Genomic DNA, 21385 nt, shown 5'->3' with positions numbered 1-21385 from the left:
AAGGAAAAAATCCAAACCCACCCTTGTTATTAATTTATTTACACATTCTAATAACATAGTGCTGTCCTTTTGAGAGCTGTGCCCTATGCAATTAAAGGAGGCAGCACTGGGAGTTATGAAGGAAGCAACACTTAAGATGTCTTTGAAAATCTCTTATATACAGGACAAATTCTGTCCAAAGTTCTACTAAATTGCTGAACTCTTTTTGCTTCAAATATTTTAGCTAGGAGAAGTAATCTTGCAAAAGCAAGGTTTGGTTCAAAAAAAGTTTACCCAAGTCACTGTCTTACAAACAAAAACAAAATGGTATTTCTCTGTAGGGAAAATGTTTTCCATGACCTCAGTTCTCTTTTCACTTCCATCATAAATTCATAAATCAAAGGAATTACAGATGTTTCTGTGAGAGAAAAAAGAAATTTTAGCAATGAAGTGGTAACATTTAAAGTAGGTAACTAAAGTATGAATATCTGAGATAAAAAGGGAGATCTGGAGGAACTTGGTGACTGAGAGCACCAGCAAAACAACAAACTTCTGATCTGTATATCACAAGCATCTCTACTTGTTCTATCTACTCCTCAGCCTTTCAGTTCCTCCCTCTTATTAATGAAGGCCAGAAATGTATGAGCACTGGCTAAAGAAACCTCGCCTTCCTTCTCTCTCTAAAGCATCAAGCCTTTCTGGATGAAGTCACCATACGATACCGGGCATGTCTCACACTCACAGTCGGAAAGGTCGTGATCGGAGTGAGTGGAAGAGAAGCACGGGGCAGTTCTGTCCAGCAGCTGATCTCCTGCTTCTTGCTGTGAACACAGTGGGTGACAATGGCGTGGCCTCCCTAGATTTGGGAGTCTCAGGCTCCAAAAGTACTTTAGGAAACTGAGGAAGTCAGACTGGGTGAGCGGGACAAGAGGCTCCCGAAGCCTGCCCCAGATGCTCAAGGGAAGCCGTAAAGAGCATTTCCCGTGGCTCAACAAAGGATGACAGAACTGAGAGAGAAAAGGTCCAGCAATGCTTTTAAAGATGAAAAAAAAGACCTTTCATGAAGAAATCTTGAAACAAGAAATGAAAAGGAGAGATCAGATGGTAACAGGGAAGACATTTGTAAGTTATGAACTGTGGCCTTGATAGAAGGGCAAGGATTGCGATGTCATTTAAAGGAGTAAGAATGAAATGTAAATGCTCTTAAATTGTCAAAGGGGTTAAGTCAGAGAACGTGCCAAGAGGAATCCTTTAAAGAGTAAAACAGTGTAGCTGCATAAATGGTCCTTTCCCAAAGCAAGAAAGAAGCTTCTCTATCTGGGGAAGGAGAAGGGTAAAGCAGAGGAGAGGAAACCAAGGAAACTGCAGCTGTGGAAAAGAAAGTGTGGAATGCCAACAGCTGAGAAGGAGCTGAGAGGCATAATCGGAGCAGGGAGATACGGACAGCATCTGTGGATGCCATTAGAGGCTTGCACAGTCAGTGACTATGTTGTGTGAAAGGATGCAAAGATCTTTAAAGGACACGATGTTATGATCAAAAGAGAGAAAAAGATTGGAAGTAGCCGCTCTGCAAGAGAAGAAGAAAGAACTAAAGAATGTAAGAATCTATTCATCACAAGAAACAAAGCTCCTTTTTCCTTTTCTTAAAATGACTTCTCTTCATCTATGTTTCTGACAGCATCCATCATTTTGATAGTCAATCACTGCATCCAGCAGTCTAAGTGTCCTCCCTACGGAGCTTCTTTTGTAACGTTACCCTAATAAGATGCAAAGATTCTGAGCCTAAAGAGTGGCAAATTTGCAGCAGGTATTTTGCTGCATGTTAAAACCACAGCAGACGCTGCAGTATAGCCTGACTTCCAGCACAGGTAGCAGTGTGAAGCTATACATCTGAGACAAGAGTTTCAGTCTTTATTATGTATGGATTTACAAGGCAGACACAGAAACAAAACACGGCATACTGAAAGAAACACAAAATTATATATACACAAAAACACCTTCTCCCTGAATGTTAAACATACCAACACACATGGAGCTCTCGATGATGCCTCTGCAGACAACGAGGCATGCCAGGAGGGAAGAGGAGGTGCTCTGGGCTAGTGACAGCACTGAAAGGCATTATACCTATAGCAGAAAAAGACTCCCTAGGTACCAGGGAAAAATACGAGCTAACTGCTGCAAATTGCTAAATTGACGAAACAGTGGTAGGAGATGTTCCTCTTGAACAGCTCTTCTGGTTGCGGGTGTGGTGAGCTCCAGCCTCCTTCCTTGCCATGGCCAGGAACGAGCACAACCGCTCAGCTGTTTGTGGGCTCAAAGCACCAGTGACTCCTTTTGTTTGTTTCTCTCAGTCCTATCACCTGAACTATGGATGACTTCTGCACGGAAGCGGACCACATAGCACACAAAATGCCTTCTGTATCGACCAAGAAATTCCAGAGTTACAGACAGAACTAGCAGAACAACAGAAATGAGTAAATTAATAATGATGGGTTTTGTCTTGTGCCCACTTCCCATTCTGTCCTCTCCCCTAACCGAGTTTTTAAGAAATATCCAAAATCTCCATTTATGCTGATAGTGTTAGGCTCTCATGTCAATAATGTAACAGCTTGAAAAAAGTACACATAAATAATAAAGGCTTTGGAAAAGTACAAGTTTGTGCAAGTTACTAAGTCACTTTTCTGGAAAGAACTTACCACATTCATTCGAATCTAAACAAACAAGAACTCCTCCCTGATTTTATATATGCTGATATATATTGATCAGCCCCAGATACCACTGTCTCTAAATATCTGTGGAAAGCTTGGTTCAACAGTTTGTCAAGGCTGTGCTTTTCTTAAATGCCACAACTTTCAGTTTTTCTTGACTGAATGCTGACACACCCCAAAAAAAGTATTTTCAGCAGTGGCCTCACAAATAAGCTTTACGTATTTGCACCAAAATGCTAGAACACAGCGGGGGCGTGATATACATAAATACTGGTTATAAACAAAAATTCCCAAATAAAAAGCTCTATTAAGGACTTTAAAAAAATATTTTGGAGTTCAACTCTCAGCTCCCAGTATAACGGAAAATACATTTCACTGTATTGTTATTTTAAACCTAGCATAACTCAGCTAAGGTTGACAGCACAGCTAGTCATGGTCACTGAAATAGTCCAAATCACTGAAGAAGCATCACAGTCAAACTTTTTAACACTGTCAGTACAATCCTGCGGGGAGTAATAGCGTAACACAATCTGGACCGAGGAGGTAACATATTGCCTCAAACTTTCAGCAAGCACTCAAGTTCAAGTTGAGCGGTTTCTGAAGCATCCGCAGCGCTTGGGTGACTGCGGGTGCCTCGCTTGTGTGCTGCGGTGCTGCCAACTACCAGGAATTGAAGAGATTTCAACTTTCTCTTAACACAGAACTTCTGATTTAGATACCACTGCTAATCATATCTCTCACATAACAAAATTAACTCTGAAGCGCTAATTCAAATGCAGCCTTTAAGCCTTTTGAAATTCTGCTGTTAAGCACCATCTCTAGACTTCGACATCGTCTTTTGGTTGCCCTGTATCTCAGCGTGCTCGAATGGAAGAGTATCGGTCCTTACTGAGGCTAATGCGATCTCAGAGGATTCACAGCCAATGAGTGCGAGGACTTTACAAGATGAATATTCTGTCTGGGACCACACGAGTGTGTGTTGTATCACCTCCCACTGGCTATGCCACAACAGCCTCAGAAAGCCAATCCAGCTTTGCCTGCAGATTTGAAAAAACAACCTGCCAAATGTCATTTCTCTGCATATTTGCTACTTGCTTCCTCATGAAGCCCCTCGAGGAAAATATCTCTAGAAACAAGAAATTTGCCGATTCCCCAGATGACATCGGAAACAGCAAAGGGCAGCGCCAGGCAGGAGAGCATCGTACTGACCTGTGTGCGGGTTGAGAAGGATACTGCCAGGGGGTATCCCTGCAGCTTCAAGCGGAAGAATGATATAGCTGGTGTTGCTGGGGGCCACCTGGCCACTCATCCCGTTCTCAGGGTAGGACACGCTGCCCGAAGAGCTGGCCGTCACCCCGGGGACAAGAGATGCGCTTTGGAGAGGCTGATGTATTCGTGACAGTGATCCTGAGGAGCCAGCGCTGCTGGAAGACTCTGAGCCTAACGGAGAGACACAACGGCAGGCGGGGGGTACAAGGGACCCCAGTCCCCGCCAGACACGGTGCATACGCGAGGGCAGCCTTCACAGACTGCAAAGGCAAGCACTAGCCCATGCCCAGCTGGCAGGAGTGGGGTTTTCACTCCCTGCTGAGCTCAGTATCCAGTGGTATTTCTACAATTCAAAAATTCAATTTACTGGCTTTCCTCCCAGTCGGTAAATAGCTTTATCAAACAGAACTCAAAATGCTCAGCATGTATTTATAATGCCAAAGTATTGGTTCATAAAGTATAAAAAGTAAACACAGGATTTGTAAATGAAAAAGAAAAAAACCAACCCACAACACAAAAAAACCCACCAAACATTTTCTGTAGAAAAAAAAAAAAAGAAACAACGCAGTAACTGAGTTGTCAGTCAAGTAACAAGGCAGCTATGCCATATGTATATTAACTTAAAGCTACCTAAGACACTACCTAAGACTTTTGCCACTTTTGGTTTTTCAGCACCTAGCCTATTAAAATTGATCAAGATAAATCAAATGTGCTAAAATACATTTTTACCTAGAAGGACGGGGAGACGCGCTACTTTAAAAACCAAATGCAATTTCCAAACTTCTGAGATTTTGCTTGACTAGATTTCAATTTGCTTCACACACAAATGACAAGAATCCCTGAGAGCGTAAGGCTCAGATGAACTGCTTCCTTAAAGCGTTAAGGCAAACACAAGGGAGGTGTGAAAGCAAACATCTGTACAGATGCTTCCTCCAAAAGGTAAAGTACATGTAACTCTTTTATTGTACTTCTGTGCATTGACTATGCATTTTACCTTACTTACTAACCTCCTTAGTGCCCTCCTACAGGTATAGGCTAAAAGAAAAGACAGAACTCAGGTTTTAGCAAACTTCTTTGTCAGAGGGCAAATTACATCCCTTCATATTTGGGATACTACAGGAGGACCCTGCAGTAGACTGCTTAGAGCCTCGGATTCATTTTCAGCAAATCCATATTGGAATTAATTTATTTCCTCATAATTAGAGCAAAAGAGGTTTCCTCTGAAGAAATCACACCACCATCCTGTTACTTAACAGAGGGCCTTTCCACAGATCACTGCAGATCGCTGTGTAAAACACATTTTCACCCGTCTTCTTCAAACTCCATATTGGTACAGCAGCTACTACAGAGACAGTCCTCCTTATGAGCTGTTGCACCATTTGCCATCAGCAGGACCCTAAATCTGCTTCTCCAGTATCTAATCAAGAAACAAACAGAGATTTCAGAAGAAATTTTTAATTTCTATAAATACACATCGAGGTTGTGTTAGTTGCTACAGTTTTTCCCCTCCTTGTAGACTCAGGTTGGAAATTTAGAAAGATTATTCCTGCAGGAAGCGTTTTATTTACTGGATCATTTCAGATTTCAGTGTTTCTACAAACTGCAGAGACATTCCTGGAGGTCATCCTCATCAAGCTGCAAGCAGTATTTGGCATCTTCCTCACAAACGTAAATGCACCCACTGAAGTTTATTTTTCCTTCTACAGCAGTTACCAGGTCCTTTCCTGCATTTCCCTGGCCCTTCTATAGGTGCTTCACGTTGCTTCTTTGAGTTCTCACTTTACTTTCTCTTCTTTTCCATCACCTATTGAATTCAACAGGTTAGAAAGCTACCTGGAGATGGAGGAGTGGGGATAAGATTTCATAAACCTCCCATTATTTCTAAATGTGTTAGTAGTATCAAGCCTGTGTTCAGGCTCATTCTCTCCCCGTTTTGTGCTATTCTGAAGAAATGCCATTAATGTAAAAGACTGCAGCTCTGACATTGAATTGTCTTTTTCTTTTGCCCCTTTCGGGTGTTTTTATGGCAGAATCACAGATTGATCTTTACCAGCTTCTGAACGTTAAAAGCCAAAGGACTGCAATGAATTCAGATCTACTCATCAAACGGTAGGCAGAAGCAGTGGAAAAACCTCTGGAGCTATTACCTGACATTGGCCAAGATGATAGCTTTGAAATGTCCGCCTTAAAAGATCCGAGATCTGCTGTCCTATGTCAGTAGATCAAGTTGGGTCAAAAGGACACAAATAAGATACAAAACCATTTCAGCAATATTCTGAATATTATAAAAAAAAAGTCCCAGAAATTACTACTTAACCAATTTTGCCCCCATTTATCCTGTATAAGAATGATCTATTTAAATTTTTTTCCATGACTGCAACTTATTTCCTATCATTTCAAGTCTAGACATAGTAGGCCCAGTAAATTCCAGCACTAATGTTTGGAAATTAACACCAATTAATCTTGTCTTTGTAGCTCTGATTAGCTGTTTTCATGGTGTCTTAATTTGGAATAAGAAATCACCACGTAATGAATTCAGTACTGTCGCAAATGAAAAAAAAATGAACTATCTGACTTTATTCAGATTCACATTAAGAGATGTCTTGTTAAAGACTTCTGAAAGGAACTTTGACTAATGAGATTTTTGCCCCCATTACACAATCCAACCTCTTTTTCTCAGCATGTAACGATGGCTACTTCTTCTAGATGCTTCCCTAATTTTCTTGCTGCTTCACAGTTGACATAATAATAACCTTCATATTCTCATCACTTTCCATTAATATATTTTTAAAGCATTCTGAGAGATACAGCAGTTCAAAGGCTGGTAAAAGAAAACGAGACAGAAAAATCACCACAAACTCTTAATAGCTCAGAGGGTTTGCAGAGGGAGAGCATGGAGGTACCTTTACTTTTCCAATATTCTGAGCACTAGTGAGAGATGCACCATGTCGTGCTCTATTTTCTTTGGGCCAGCATTCAGTATCTGATGACTTTGAGCATCTCTGTTCATCCCACCTTCCAAGCCCGAGGTAAATTTTTCTTATCAACTGCACTCTCAAGATCTACCCACTACTTGCTCCAGATGGTCAGTTTTTCAGGAACAGCAGAGCACTGATTACCTCTGGAAGTACTTTTATCTTGGATGCAGTTTCTTGGTTTAGGAATATGTTACTTTTGTAAGTCACTTCCATTTCTGTATATTACAATGCATTAAGGTATTTTGATGATAACGGTATGTGCTCATACGAGTCCTTCTCTGAAAGCTGCACTTCTAAAAATAAGACTGATGTTTCAGCACAGTCGGTTGGTGGGGAGAGTATGACTAGAAGCAGTTGGCTTGTGATTTATGGCCCATACATCAACATTCCTACAGTTTCTCTTGGACTCACAAGATCCATTAGGCTAATGCCCAATTAAAAGAAATCATAAAGAAGCAGAAATCCAGGTCGAAAACTCAGAGACAAAATTATAATTTACAGAACACTCTATAAAAGAAAAAAAAAGTTAATGTATTGAAACGCCTGCAGTATAATCATCTTTCCCCAACAGGATTAGCAATGAACACCTAACAGGACAGATTAGACTGTGGCTCCGATTACTTGGAGCCCCGCCAAGGAAGTTAACGATCCTTACAGATCTGTATCAACACAGCTGATACCCCAATGCAGCCAGTTTTTCGTAAATGGGGGGGAAAGAAATACATTCCAACAGATGTGCGTTCCACTGAATGGAAAATGCATTAAGAGAAGCTAAAGATGCAATAGTTACATCTTTTCAGTCTTCCAAAAATTATTTCAATAGATATGTAGATACACAGAGGACATTCCTTTGAAACACATCTTGTCTTCCCTCCTAATAATGTACATTAAAACCTGTTGTAATGTGTCAGCAAAAGTAACATGGTAGCTGATGAGCTAGATCTTCTCTTCATGGGTGTGTTAGAGACTGAACAGGTACATCTTTGATGCCTACAGGGACATCTATTTCATTTCCCACTCTACATGCTTAGTCTACCCTGGGAAGTCCACTATATTACTGGAAATCTAAACTAACCAATGTTTTGTATGATGTTCTCAGTTGTAAGGATGCAATCTGATTGCAATTTGTTAAATTATTAACTCCCTACTCAATACTGAATTATAGCTTAATACATCTCTATATATCTACTAAGTTTCAAAACAACAGAGAAAAAAATGTTATTTGCATTATACCATCTGCGCTTTGGAGCGGAACAGGGCTTTCTAAGCAATCAACAGGTGCATGAAAATAACCATCAGAACCAGTAAGATAACCATTCAACTGGTTTCAAACAGCCCCTTTTGTGAAAGTTGCAAGAATAAAGTAACTTAATTCCTTTGCTAAGCTCTAATTCCCATGCAGCTGAATGCAATTAAAGTCTAAGACTAATTGACTCTACTGGACTCTGAACAGCACATTCTGTGAACTGTCTTTGCCCAAGGGGAGGCTAACATCTTTCCGTGCTTCAGTTTCTGTTTGCCTGCTATGTACCATTAATTACTGGTTTATCAGAAGTTAAGGTTAAGGGCAGAACATTTAATTTTGGTGACAATATTAAAAATGATCCAGAAAGGCTACAATGCTAATATTGCATCACCATATATATCCTCAAAGGCAGCTGTGAGCCATCTGTGAAAATCTTGAAAGTTTTAACACTCCGATGCTCAAGGAGGGTGTTTGACAATGCTTCTGGATGACCATCATAAATCTAGAATAATTTTCACATTTAAGATGGTTACAAATGTTTTCCACCATTTAGCCAATGAAGAACATTTTGACCAACTAATGACTTCAGACTAATTTCATACATACTATATGCAAGACAAAAACGTTTTAAATTTATTACCGTGAACCATAAAGCACTTCAGAGAAGAGACCAGTACTTTCTGCAGAGGAGAACTGGGACAGAATTGGTGCCTGTCAGGCTCTGCCACACTACCAGGGCAGCGTGCCTAATGTTTTGAGCTACACCTCTTCAATCTCATTCCAATCACTGTAGTAAAGACAACAGAAAATAAACAAAATCCCCCAAAAGAAAAACATGATCAAGCTTTAAATGTGTACTGAGCTACAGAACACCCAGCACTGCCTATGGCCGCAGTACAGAGTAATGAAGACCTAATGCAAAACACGCACAGTGTCGCTTGGTACCTAACGTACCGTAGGAAACATAGGCAAATGGCACGTGGGGGCTCTGACAGCTGTACGAATGCACTCAGCAGCTTTTGGTGAAGGCAGAACACCTTATCAAGACATATTTCCCCATTATTTTTTGAACTGTCATTCTCTTCTGCTTTAATGCCATTCAACAACATTTTACAGAGAAGGAGAGAAATAGCAATTCAGATATTATTTCCTATGACTTTCCTCAGGCTGACTGATAGTTTCACTTTGTGTCCTGGCTCTGAAGGTGTACGTTTGTTTCGACATCCAGCCTTGCTCTTTTTCCCCACTTCTTCCTTTTATTTTATTTTTTTTTTAAATTCTTTCTGTGCCTCAACTAGCTTTCAAATTTAAACACTTCACTTAAAAACAGTCAAAGCACTTACAATACGCAATTGCTCTGCAAAGAACATGTAATTTTAATATCACTGATGTTTTAAAAATGTATTATAAGAGCTTTCATTTGAAAGCTATTTTGGCTTTGGTGCATACGGAGTGCAGATGCATTTACAACTATTGGCGTGCTTCAGAGATTTCTCCTTTAATACATTTTCTAAGTGCACTCTTTAATATGTTTGATTTTAACACTAAAACGGCTACTTAAAAGTATTACTCTCTTGCAATTAGATGTCTCAACCCTCCAAACTGGATTTCCTTGACACCATTTGAAATGCTGTGCACCTCTGCAATACCACTTTGCAGAGAAATCCATTTACCTGCACTCTGCTGAAGGTGAATGATATGAAAAAAGTATATCAGGAACCTGTGCCTCCTCCCTAACTCATGCATATCAAATTGAATTCTGCTGCAATGGAAAGGTTTGCAGGAGGCAAAGAAATATGGAGTTAAAACCAGCCTACTGCATAGTTCAGGCCCCACTGTACAGCCTATTCAGCCTTTACACAAAGAAAGAATACAGGAGAGTGTAGTTTCAACACCACATACACACTAGTTTTTGCTATGTTGCGTATGCTTACGGCCAGGAAGAAGTCAGAGGTAAACAACTATACTGCACTAATTTTCAAAGTCAAATTCACGTCTTAATTCCATAGGATTTCACACACATAAGGACGGAGTAAAACTGAATGAGAATCTGATCTTATGAAGAGATCCTTACGGGTCCCTTTCAACTTGAGATATTCTACAATTCTATGAATCTTAAGATAATAAACCCAATATTTGTCTAGGGTCTCAAAAGAAATATAAAATAGAAGCATTAAGAAAAAGAGGCAGGATATTCCAAAAGCTCCCAGCAGCTTTATGACTAGCAGGGTTTGACAGAGCGGCTTCCCAACCAGGCGGGTGCCTTGACAGCGTGAAGTATGACAAAGGCACAGGGGGGTTTCCCGAGCCGGTGGAACCCCAGGGGGAGCAGCAGGACCAGGGCAGCGATCGTCCCCCTGTACTCGGCACTGGTGAGGCCACACCTCAAATCCTGTGTCCAGTTCAGGGCCCCTCACTTCAAGAAAGACCTTGAGATGCTGGAGCAAGTCCAGAGAAGGGCAACGAAGGTGGTGAAGGGTCTGGAGCACAAGTCTGGTGGGGAGCGGCTGAGGGAGCTGGGGGGGTTTGGTCTGGAGAAGAGGGGGCTGAGGGGAGACCTGATCGCTCCCTACAACGACCTGAAAGGAGGGTGTAACCAGGTGGTGGTCGGTCTCTTCTCCTAAGTAACAAGATACAGGACAAGAGGAAATGGCCTCAAGCTGCGCCAGGGGAGGTTTAGATTGGATATCAGGAAGAATTTCTTCCCCGCAAGGGCTGTCAAGCGTTGACACAGGGAAGTGGTGGAGTCCCCATCGCTGGAGGTATTTCAAAGAGGTGGAGATGTGGTGCTTAGGGACATGGTTTAGCGGTGGGCTTGGCAGTGCTAGGTTAACAGTTGGACTCGGTGATCTTAAAGGTCTTTTCCAACCTAAACCATTCTATGATTCTAGCATGCTATAAAATTTTAAACTATGTTCAAATCCGGAGGTCCAGAATGTAGTTACCAAGTCAAAGGTTTTCTTGGTTTATTCTGAAAACTCCATTCCCCAGCATCCTGAATCATGGCAAAGGCTACCGTACAGTTGTGGGAACAGGAGTGAAATCTGGCCAATCCAGGTTTGATAACCTGGGTTTAAATTAAGTACCGTCCATAAAACACTCTCAAGCTGAAAGAGCACTAAGTGCTAAGTATTGATTACCACTTGTCCTGTACTATATTTATCAAGTGAACCAAACTGATGGAATTATCTGATGGGCCCATTATTTATTATGCACTTTTACACAAAAATCTAATAGCATAGCTTAATGGTACAGCTTGAAATTACTTAGATCCAGACCCTGTGACTCACTCATATGTTAATGTACCCATGAAGTTAACGCAAATAAATGCAGAATTCCCACCAGGTTCATAATGTCCTTAAAGGGTGCTTTCATTTACTGGGAACTAAACAAGAAAATGGAGAGATTGTGGGAGCTCTGTGAATTCCAGCACTTCTGCTTGCTTCCACCACAGCACACTGCCTCATCTGCCAGCAGCAAGGGAGAGGCTGTACTCCAAGATACAGATGGTCGGCATTTTAGCAACGACAACAAAATGTTCTTGGATTTCTCATCGGATATATGACATTTAATTCTTCACAATTCAAAGAGATTAATAAAAAGGTAAAATCTGTGCTTTGTCTGAAAGGAGTATCACCTTCAGGCTCCAAGAGGTGCAGACAGTGTTGAAATAGGATGTGCACATACTCCACTGCAGGAAAAGCCCACCTCACCTACCATTTGCAAACCTCAGGCATCAGATTTTCTTCTTGATTCCTAAAAACTCAACACCAGGTACCCAAATAGTAGTGCATGTAGATGGACAAACACATCTGCTATGCACAGGAAACACAACTGTGCATGTAATTCACCAACCTACATGGCTGGACTAGATGATCTCTGAAGGTCTCTTCCAACCCAAACCATTCTGTGATATACCATACTCAGGCAAGTACCAGTACAGTCATTTATCACCACACAACAAGAAGTACTGTGAACCCAATACAGTACTAGCTACCTGTTTTAGACAGTTTGCCGGTACTTCTGTTACTTGACGAGCTATCTCCTCTTGTCAGGACGGTTATCCCACCAAAACTGGCTGTCTTTGTTATGGATGGCTTCAAATTTCGGTTTGAGCTGTCCGAGTCTGTGCTGCTCCATGGCCTCTGGTGGTCTGCCCACTTCAATTCGTTCTCCGTACTGCTCTGCCGACTGCCAGATGCCTTCCCCATGCTGTCTCTGTTACCCCTACGGACATCAGGAAACAAAGCCATGTGAGGGCAGATTCTACCTTTGGGTACCCTGCAGCGAGCCTAGTAAAGAAAAAGGAAACACTCTGCATTTACGAAAGCATGCCTGAAACAGAGGCTTTGACACCCTTACTCATCTGCCTTCAGCAAGTAAACACTGCTATATCCTTTTACATGCACAGCACTTACCACCGCTCCCCTCTCGCATATATCCTAAGAGCACTTCACCGGACGGGGCTGACGTAGCAACGTTACGCAGCGCCAATGTAGCATTCTGTTGGCTGTTGACCAGTCTCTTCCCTCAGCAAACCCCTGACTACTTCTCCCTTTTCGGTCCATCACCTGTAATGTTTTTCTCACTAACTTCACCTGCCCTCTCTACCTTTGTCTTCATGTCCCATCCTCCTCCTTTCCATTGTACCTTGTCCCCACTCATCATCTGCTCTATAAAGTCATCCAAAGCTTTCCCCTAAACATGTGTCCTCCCAGTGTGACCCCAAACGCTTCAGTGCTAACGCTCCACTTGGAGACCCACCAGTTGGGTTGGTCTTTTCCCCCTCTGCACACAGCAATTGCAAAAACCTCTGGGTAGAGACTGTCTGTCCCTGAACAGCTGCAGAGCACCCAGGGTACTGTGAATAACACCACAGTAAACTGTGAGCAGAATGTGGAGGAGAATTTGGCTTTTTATGGTGAACCACTTACAGTGTGCTGCTAAGATGACAAAACCAGCATGCCTACCACAGCTTAGCACACCACGACTGTTATCCCAAGTGATGCTAGTAACACTGGCTTTTGGAAGGTTTTTAGAAGACATTTTCCACCCTTCTGTCTTATTTTGCAGTATAATACCTTGCAGGCTCAAAGCTCTTTCTACAAATCAAAAGGATGGGACTGTATTTATTTTTTTTATTTTTTTATTTTTTTTTTGGTCCTCTTTCTCCTTGTGAACATGGCTCCTGCTTTTTATTTGGAGAACCTGTCAAGCTGTGTCACTCGGGACGCGAAGGAGCAGCTTGTCAGAGCCGGGATCAGGCTGGTGCGTTCCTTGCCTGTGACCAGAGCCTCTCACAGATGTGATCAGCAGTATTAACCTGTTGACCTTTGTTAGACCCAGACAGTGGGAAAGCATGAAGAGAAACAGCACAGAAGCAACAACATAAAAAAAGGAAAAAGATTTTTAAAATAAATTGTCCGTAAGATTTAACTGGAAAGAAAACACAAAGTACATTCTTTACAGACTCTTTTGCATTCTTGTGCTTAGAAATTAACAATTCTCTTATATTTATATTCTAGTGGAAAAGAGGGAGAGAAACAGAATGCTTTTGTATCCCAGTTACCTGTGGTTTTGGGTTACACAAAATTCCTTTTTGTTCCCCAAACCTGAACAAATATTAGTTATTAAGAGTGTCTGTGTGTGAGATGCCTCCTTACTCCTGCATGCCCCGTGCAAGACTCTCAGATCACCAAAGCTAGCCCAAAGCATGGAGAAAAGTTTTTCTGCCTGCTGCCTGTGGCCATGGGACGCAGCTCCAGATGCTCCAGCACTGTTCCTTACCTGGTGCAGTCTCGCCATCTCCTCCGTGGCTGCTGTGATGGCATGCACACTCAGCAACCACACGTCAAATAATCCTGCATCCTTTTCTCCTCTGAATGAGAAAACTACGTAATATAGGTGATATAGGTTTGAAGTGACACAAACTATCTCTGCTACATAGGCAAATCCCAACGTATACGGACATCTAGTGATCACCCTACTTCTGTATAGCTGTCCATGTGCCTTATTGGATGAAGGACATGCTTCTGAAAGCATCCATTAGTTCTGCCCACTCTACTTAAGACTTGTGGCAGCTGATTGACTTTAAAAGCAGCTTGGCACGCTCGGCTCTGGTTGATTTGAACTGAACCTGTGGGAGCTCACGGTGTGGGAAGACAGCCTTTCTAAGCCTCTCAGAGGAACACTGTCACCACCACGTTGGGTCTTCACTGATCCAGTGTGTCAACTGATAAAAAAGTTCTCCGTGAAAACATGGACTGGCTCCTACCGAATCCCTGTGGCTTGGGACAGGATACGGGATACACCTGAATGTTCTCTAGGCAGAAGGAACTGGAGTTTGGGAGACAAAGTTCACAGAGAAGTTGTTTCAAAATGTTGCTGCTTTAGATAAGGGAACTTCCATCAGTTTCACCTCACCGTACTTCTACTTCAGCTTTTAATAAACCAACAAAAGGAAAACAGGTCAGTCCCGGGCACTATATGAAACGTGCCTGTCATACATACTAGAGCAAAATGAACTCGCACCGGTCACAGTCACCCGCAAACTGTGGCAGTCTGAGCAGCTGGGCAGCTGAAAATCTCATATGGTTCCTGAGCCAATGATCCATAAAACCAAAGGAAAGCATCCCGTTGTGATCGCCCCATTCAAAGAGCGTGGGATGAGCAGGGCAAGAACTCTGTTCTCCATGCTCCTTTCCAACCAGAAAAATAACATACCCACACCCATCAAGGTCGCCCTCAGCGAAGACACAGATAGAATCACAAGTGAGAGTTACTGGGAAATGAATATTAAAGAAAGTCATACAAACCTAAACAGCTGTCTTTTCTTATGGGTATCACTGCATATACTACTGTCTTCCAACAGCCTACTGAAAAATGAAAAGAAAGATTACGGTAACAGACATGGTAATTCAAATTCACTCGATCTGTAAAGCTATATTTGATTTCTAGTGACATCTTCCAACTTGCGCTAGATTCATGGTTTAAAAAAACAAGGCTAAACTCGCCCCCCCTCCCTCTCTCATAACTGTGCACAGTCAACTGAATGTAAGAAATGTCAGCCAGGGAGGCCGAAGGCCATTTAACATTTCCTGTTATCGAGCAAGGTAATTCTCAGAAGCCAAGGAACCATACATTTACATCCAAAAGAAAATTCATAAAAATATCGTCTAATAAGAACATAAAAAAATGCAAGCCAGCAAAATACTGCATATATAATTTTAAGCACTTGCTAAGTTGCTTGGAACTCTCTGCAGCTCAGAGAAATGCTCGGATTCTCTGATGAAAAAGGAAGGTAAAGCACTTAAACACATACCTAACTTTCAACACAGCAAATCAACAAGACTGCTCGTGTGCATGGGGTTAAGTACGAGTTTAAGTGCCCCACCTCATCAAAGGCTGTAAGGCATGCAGCCAGAAAAAGCAGTGTTCTGAGGAATGCAGGTGAAGTCTCCCTCCTGACAACAGTGCAGGCAGTAGCAGAAGCCCAGTTTCCCACTTGGCCTTTTACTGGTCTCCATTTGGGTACGCATCCTTACACCAGGAAAGCTGGTCAGCCAGCTCATGGGTTCAAGCAAAGCAAACCATGTGCAAACACCAGAACCGGCCACGTTCTCCTGCACGCAGGTGTGGGATTGAATGCATAAACCACTGGAGGCCTGGCCATGAAGCTCGTGGTTTATCCCGTAAAGGTGCCCACCCTACCCTGAAGCATCTGACCGCTTTCCATACTGACTTGGGAATGTGAACAACTACATCACGTTTATTGTCCCAATCTTTCCAGAGAGGGAAAAGTAGGTTTATGGGAGCATCTGCTTTTTGCAATTTTGATTTATTTTGATAAAACATATCTCCATAGCCATGATACAGAAGAAGCAGCTGAAGAAATATCCTTGGCTCTCAGAATACAAGGTGGTTAGATGACAGTGGCCGTTACCTCCTGAGGACCTTCCCTCATTCCACTTACAGGACTGTCCATCGGAAAAGCTGGTTTGTACCATTACTGTGGAGTCATTTTCTATGGGGACAGCCTCACCCATAAATGCATCTGACAGATGTAAAGATGGACAGAGATAGAAATACCGTGAAAGATAACCTCACCTTCTTCAAGGGGATGATAAACAGTTTTAAAACCTGCACAGGACAGACTTGGGCTAGCACTGCTCAAACACTCACCAGTGAAATTCCCAGCGTTTTGGTTAAAATCCTTATCTGCCATAAAGGCGCAGCACAATTTGTAAGATTTTCAACACAGTTAAGCTAATTTATGGCTGCTATGGAGCTAACACTTCATATTTTGTAGATCTTAAACACAGTTTCTTCTTCCCTTTAAGTGGATTTATTATAATAAAAAGAACAGCCATAAGAACTATCACACAGTAATGCAAAGTAACGGTTGGCTCAGATATCACCATTTCATTACTAAAATGCAGCAGCAAAGCAGGTCTGGTCTGGGGGACTTGTGAGCCTTCACAAGCAAGAAGTGAAGTCAGTGCCCCACCGGAGAGCAACTTAAAGAACAGAAACGGAGTGTGGTGTTTCATAAATGCTTTTTAAAGATCACCAAGTTAAATTCTAAAGGCATTCCAGAGACAGACTGGTCATTTGAAATGACACCTCAGCTGGGCTCCCCCTCCCTCTCACAATCTGCTTTTTAACCTGAAATGCAAAGTCTCGGGAAAGCAGCAGTAACACCTTATCTGCTGAGATACAATACTGCAAGGCAATCTCTTTTCCCCCCTCTTAAAGCACAAAACCACTGCAGATAATATGGATTACAAATTTGCTCAACAGTCTTTGCATAAGGATAAACAACTATAGATAGACAAAATAATAAAAGAAACAGCTGAGGTTAACACAAAAAAAAAAAGCTATTTTTTACCTGTTTTCCACAAAAAGGTTTTCCTGGGAGCAAACTGACTGAAAAATAAAAAAGGCATTGTATCAGACGTTCTAGATATGCTCTGCTGTTCCAATTCCTTCCTTGATTTTAGAATTACCTCCCCTGTTCAGGCTTAAGGGGATTTCAATTCATGCATCATTTGCTTTTGCAGAAGACAAGAGGGGAAAAAAGGTCAAGAATAAGGTCAGGTCAGTAAAATAAATTCCATGCATTACAACACGTTGCCAACGAGGGGTCTCAGTTTGGAAACAAACTGAAACTTCTCAGTCCTGAGATTGGAAGAAGGCGGTATGTGCAAAATACTGGCAATTCGAAGGGGAAAAATGTTTTTCCTACATAATATAAGGTTCCACTGCTCTGCCCTACCACCTCAAAATAAGATTGCAGAATAGCACAGAGCTGCAGGTAGGAAGGACAAACAGGAGGAAAGCATGCAGAACTGACAAAGTTCTTCAAAGGGAGAGAAGATACTGCAGTACTCAGAGATACTGTGTGACTTCACATTTTACAGTTGGAGAGGAAAGAGTCATACTCGCATTGAGATATAAAATGGTGATAACTGTCTTAATAATAATATTAACAACAATAATAGTCTATTGCAAAAAGGTTCTCTGCTGGAGGACTCAGATCTCCAGAAAGCTGAAGGGCTCAGAAGAAATCAATCCTATGGGCAAGTGTATAATTCTTTTAGCATTACTTAATTTTTTATGCAGAGAAATGAAGCTGTGCTCAATTTCCCATGAATAATTCTCCCTCTTTGATTTTTTCATTTCCCTCCTATTTCATGTTCACTACACAAAGTGCCTCGTAGCTGTCACTGGATTATATCTCCACGAGGTACAGAAGAAAGGATAGTCAGTACTTGCACTGAATTTAAACAAAAGGCAGGCAAAGGGAGGAGGGCACCAGAGATCGTGCCCATTACTTCTGTAACAACGGGACTCAGCTCAAAGAATGATGCAATGCCATCATTAGCTGTGTCAAATTTTAACAGTACGGGATATGCACGGATTTGGGATGTTTCCATTTTGAAAAGGGTGAGCTAGTGACCTACTCAAAGAGTGCTGGCCAACACCAGAAGCAACACCCTGCTCACCCCCAGCGCTCCAGCAGATGCACGGGCAAAGTTTTCCCTTGGCACCGCAGCCAGCGCCATCTCATCAACTTACACAAGGAAGGAATTTAGCCCTCAGAAGGCAATGCGGTTTCTCGTTAAGGCTTTAATTCGCCCACCCAAGCATCCACATGAGGGAACATCTGACAGCTCCGTGGGCTTCCCAGGCAAGCTCCCAGTCTGCACTCCTACTAAACACGCAAGGCTCTGGGCTGCACCGGTGGCAAGTGCGTCTCTCCGTAGCATAAAGCCTCAGGATATCAGGAGCAAGTTCTCCGTTGCCAGGGACCAAACTCCCAGCAGCTATGGCAGACCTAGGGTTTTACCCCAGGTCGAGAAGCAGACACAAACTGTTCCACCTAAAACCACTGGGATGCTTCGTGCAACTACGACACTGCCTTTTCTCTCATTTTATGTACCTTACTCACAAGGCTTCACTAACAGACGCAGCTGTGCAGACTTCAGCATAGTCTAACTACCTACGGGCATAGTGAAATCACCCCATGGGCTTGTACAACCTTCAACTGTGGGGCTGGGTCTTCACTTTGAGGTTCATGCATTTGTGCATTGACTTCACTGCAGTCATGTTTCCAATGCAGCGTTATTAGCTGCTGTTCCAGAACAAGTGAGTAAAAACCTTTGCTTAGACCAGAGTACTGGTCTGTGTCCTCACAAAGTTACAAAAGCAAAGGGCATGTACTTGTCCAGAAATTTTTTTTGTTTTATTTTTTCAAGTTTTTAAAGAGACTGGGGCATGAAGCAGAACAAATACCTGGGATTTATATTTTATCAAGCAAGTGGAGAAATCTGCTCCCTTTTCAGTGTCCTGATGGGAACCGCTTTTAACTGCATTATAGATTTAAAGACAGAGTCTGTAATAATTTCATTTGTCTTCCTGGCTGATGATGCTGGCACAGGGCCACACAATCCCTGGAAACTATTTTTCAGTACAGGTGTGGGGCTGAGAGGCAGAGAAGACAGGCGCTTTTTTATTACATTATTCTTGCTGTTAAAAATCAGATGGCTAAGCAGCTCTGGACAGCAATTTAGCTACTACAAGGTCAGAACTCAATTTCCTGATCTATAGCATCAATAATGCTCAATTTAAAGCACCAGGAAAGCTTAAGTACACAGCACAGCTGTTGTCAAAAACATTCTTAAAACACTTGGCTCTTGTATACTCATCAAAGACACTGACAGCCTACAAAAGGAAAAGTTATGTAAGATTACCTACAAATTTGCCTCCTCGGAGACCTCCGCATGCAAGATTTCCATTAGGGTGCTCTGTATGACTAATTGTCATTTATGAACTGAGTACTTCGCTCTTCCAATTTCCCAGAACCTTTTAGAAGTCTCAACTGTAAAACGTGCATCAGCTCTGACAGTGCAGTAGGTATACTGGGGGTTGCTGCTCTTGGTTTTAATTACATTAGCCAGCATAGATAACTATTACCATGCGGCAATATCCTGCAGTGGATACCATCAGGTAATCATTTCCATGTCAGTTAACAAGACATGATAGATCTCAGGCTTCCAACTAACGCTTATTGCTTGATCTGCAGCCACAAACAAAGGCTCTGTACAGCAGTACAGGAGTTTTAGTACCTACATGTTTATGGTAGCCAACACGAGGCGTGCCTTTGTTTTGTTTTTATTAATTTTAAACCTCCTTCTTCCTAATCTTTTCCTACTAGAAGGACAGGACTGGCTGAAGCCACCTTTTCAAATATTTCTTTCATGATTCTCTTTAATCAGAGAGTGATAAAGATCCTCAGTGTTTTTTTAAGTAGAGGAATCCTGATTTATTTTGTCTAAAGGATCTAGCTCTTCAAAGATAACCACCAAAAAAAAAAGCATGGTGTATTTCCTTTAGTAAGTTCCATGTGTACCATGGGCCAATTGTAGCATTTGTGTAAGTAATAAAACATTTACGTTTTTCGGTGAATATACAATGATTACTACAGGATACGTTTATGAACAATGGATGGTCCTTACATGATTCCAGCTCATGAGGTTATATGTTGCGTTAACCTTGAAGAATGAAATTTCCCCCACTTGATCTGCTTGCTAATCTTCAGAATCAATTTCCTGCATGCTTAAAAGCCAAACGTAGTGCACCATTTACGCATGCATCTGGGATTCTTAGTTAAACCTCCAATTTGAACTAACACACATGGAAAGAACCACATATAATTTTTTTTTTATTATTCTTTTAGATTGTTCCTTGTCTTTCTTGGACAATTACTTTTCAACCTGCTAAAAGCAACTAAAGTAGTTCAGACAAGGAATTTCTTTGCAAGACCCAGGTATTCCAGGTCCTCTGCTCCACTGCGCTTGGTTGTAAAATTCACAAATTGTTGTAAAACTGAGTTTCCAATAAAAACATGTTTTAAAAAGGAAGGTTGTAGGCTTTGCAATTAAAAAATAACCTCAAAAATAGTTTTGAGCGTAACAGAGCTCATGCACTGCTTTTTTACTGTTAGCAGCCTGAAAAGTTTGAGGTGCACTTTGTAGTTCTTATTTCAGTGAGCTGGAACGATCACATTTATTAACTATTTATTTCTCCACCAGTCCTTTTATTAAGATATCACATTAACATGCTTCTCAATCCCTGACACTTGCTATGACTCTACACATGACAGGAGTCATTAAAACCTCCAGCTCCCCTTGTCAAAATTCATGATAGCCAACACAGCAGATGGAAAACTTGCCAGAAAGTATAATTCAAACTGACTAAGATCAGACTAATCATCATAAGGACTATCATAATGATGGCACTATTCACGAACATATTTATTTTGTTAAAACCTTCCCACTTGGAAATGAAGATATCTGGTGCACTAGAGTGCTGCAAAATCAAAGGGAGGGACAAGCAAGCTTTCTGTTGGCTGGTATGGGGGGTCCAGGTTAAGGCATTTTTCACAGTGCTAGCAACATGCAGAGAATTTTTTGCCCCTGTAACCAGACTGCCTTTTCCTCATATTTTGTTCAAAGTTCTGACTCTTGGGCCGATAGGTTATCCAAAGAGTTCTGGGTACCTCAAACGTGTTTAGAGAGGGGTTGCTAGGTGCGGCAAGTTATGGCAGTACTCTTGACCTTCATGGCTCCCCTTTGGAGACCTCTCATGCAAGCTCTCTTCATGCATACTCTAATTAGAAGTGAAGTATCTATAATCCATTTGCT

General features: G+C 41.8%; 1 protein-coding gene across 1 annotated transcript in view; it reads right to left on the bottom strand.

Moving 5' to 3' along the window:
• Nucleotides 1–21385, bottom strand: part of ARPP21 (cAMP-regulated phosphoprotein, 21kDa) — a 100126-nt gene that overhangs the window by 47506 nt on the left and 31235 nt on the right. Inside the window, exons 13-16 of the mRNA XM_009699055.1 lie at nt 17068–17105; nt 14996–15055; nt 12178–12407; nt 3897–4127 (exon numbers count right to left, since the gene is read on the bottom strand). Coding sequence (XP_009697357.1) covers nt 3897–4127; nt 12178–12407; nt 14996–15055; nt 17068–17105 — 559 coding nt within the window. The remainder of the gene's footprint in view (nt 1–3896; nt 4128–12177; nt 12408–14995; nt 15056–17067; nt 17106–21385) is intronic.

The sequence above is a fragment of the Cariama cristata genome, unplaced genomic scaffold (genome assembly GCF_000690535.1).
Source record: "Cariama cristata isolate BGI_N322 unplaced genomic scaffold, ASM69053v1 scaffold4984, whole genome shotgun sequence".
In the NCBI taxonomy this organism is placed as follows: domain Eukaryota; kingdom Metazoa; phylum Chordata; class Aves; order Cariamiformes; family Cariamidae; genus Cariama; species Cariama cristata.
Note: the sequence above shows the minus strand (reverse complement) of the source record. Positions and strands in the feature narration are given on the sequence as shown.